Here is a 1,718-nt window from a genome sequence, read left to right on the forward strand (position 1 = left end):
TGTTTTTCATATCACTAGGGTGGTGAAACTCCAATATAATAGTGTTGGGAGGATCTTGATACAAAATTTCAACTCTATCGTGGTGACACGAAATGGAGTTCTTAGGTTGTGCGTAGTAGTGTAATAGGAAGTCGGCCAGGGTTGGAGTATATGTCCACTTAGCTCACCTGAGTTCAAGAGTTTCTCCGTTAAGGTGTAGGAATTCACATACGAATTCGGGTAGAAGTGCACAGAAAGCAGCAAAAATTTTTTCTCAGAATTTCCATAATTTCACCAAGACTTGTAGTTGAACATGTGCATATTCTCCCACCCTGAATCTGGCTACTGTGTAGTGAGGTTTCTTCTCCTTCTGTATGCCTCTTCGTGTCGTCGTCGTGATGAGAGGAGGCCTGTTGAGGTTAAGTGGCTTGAGGATGTCCGATGCCACAGTGGAGGGTAATGCTGATATCCTCGCAGCGTTGGAGAGGGTTAGACGACTGAGGCGAGGAGGAAGAGTAGATGGGGGTAGGCCGGGGGGGCTCAATGCGAGGGAGTAGGTGAGTTGAAGAGGACACCGACGTAGGAATACAGTCCATCTAGAGGGATAAAGCTGATATGCTTTGTTGGGCTCCCCGAAGCGCCATTGTTGTTGCTCATCAGAGCTGCCTGAGAGTGTGGAAGGTTCAGTGACTTAGGTGCCCCCAAAGCCGCCCGTTCGAGGAGTGGTAGAAGTCGTAGGGAACATCCCTCGGTTGGTCGCGGTAGAGCACAGGCTCCCGTCGAGTATAGTGAGTGGTTAAAGGTGACGAGGGAAGGATGAGGCGATGTTGGTCGCCTCATAATAACGGTGTCTTCAGTCTGCTGTACAGCATCTTCCAAAGCCGCAGACCGCAGAGAGTATGTGGGAGTATTATAAAGCTTCATGTGGGGTCCGCCCAACCCAGCATAGACCTGAGGCTGACAGCATTGGGTGAGCCTCACAGCGGTAGTTTTGAGGGGAAGGTCGTCGCAGTTCCTCATCGAAGTTGCTTTCGAGGGAGGGAATTGTCAAAGGAAGGGCTCTCGAACTGCAGGAGAAAAAGTGGGGGTCGACTTTACTATGGAAGGTGGTCGTGTTTTGTTCGTGTAGGGTTTTCATTGGGGAATATAATCGATACATGTCACAATTTTGGGGCGCGCGAAGGCGTGTTAGAATGACGAAGCGCCGACAGAAAATGGCTAAGAAAATGCAAACGACGGAGAATGAGGGTTACGAAGAGCCGGAGCCGAACTATGTTGCTGCGCATTGGCGATTTAAGGATGGCGTGGTAAAGTCTTTGGTAGAGGACGTGTTTAAAGCGGGCATGTATAGTGAAGTGTATCGGCATGCTAGTGAAAGTTTGGGGGCTGATGAAGTGCCACATGATAGCGATAGATTTGTGGACGTCTTGAAGCAGGCTTTTAGGAAGCACGTCACTACTGAGGTGAGGTGTTAAGGGGTACTCGAGGAAAAGAGTGTAAAATGGTCCCGAAGGATCTTAGCGGCGAAATGTTGTTGAAATTATGGTGATGTCAATGCTGGTAAACTACAGTATTTCCAGGTAAAATTAATATTTTGCCGACAAATTTAATTTTTTACCCATTTGGTTAATGTTTTACTCTTTTCGTTAACATTTTACGGCAAAATATTTCGGCAATTTAAATTTGTCGGCAAAATATTAATTTGACCTGGAAATGCAGTAGATGCTGAATAGGTGGCT

General features: G+C 47.1%; 1 protein-coding gene across 1 annotated transcript; it reads left to right on the forward strand.

The window, feature by feature from the left end:
- Nucleotides 1–1,172: 1,172 nt before the first annotated feature.
- Pmar_PMAR024397 (hypothetical protein) lies at nt 1,173–1,454 on the forward strand (the record flags this gene model as incomplete). The annotated part of the gene is made up of 1 exon (XM_002782669.1): nt 1,173–1,454. One exon carries the CDS (start codon nt 1,173–1,175, stop codon nt 1,452–1,454), a length of 282 nt encoding a protein of 93 aa, XP_002782715.1.
- Nucleotides 1,455–1,718: the final 264 nt, after the last annotated feature.

The sequence above is a fragment of the Perkinsus marinus genome (genome assembly GCF_000006405.1).
Source record: "Perkinsus marinus ATCC 50983 genomic scaffold scf_1104296938708, whole genome shotgun sequence".
In the NCBI taxonomy this organism is placed as follows: Eukaryota; Perkinsozoa; order Perkinsida; family Perkinsidae; genus Perkinsus; species Perkinsus marinus.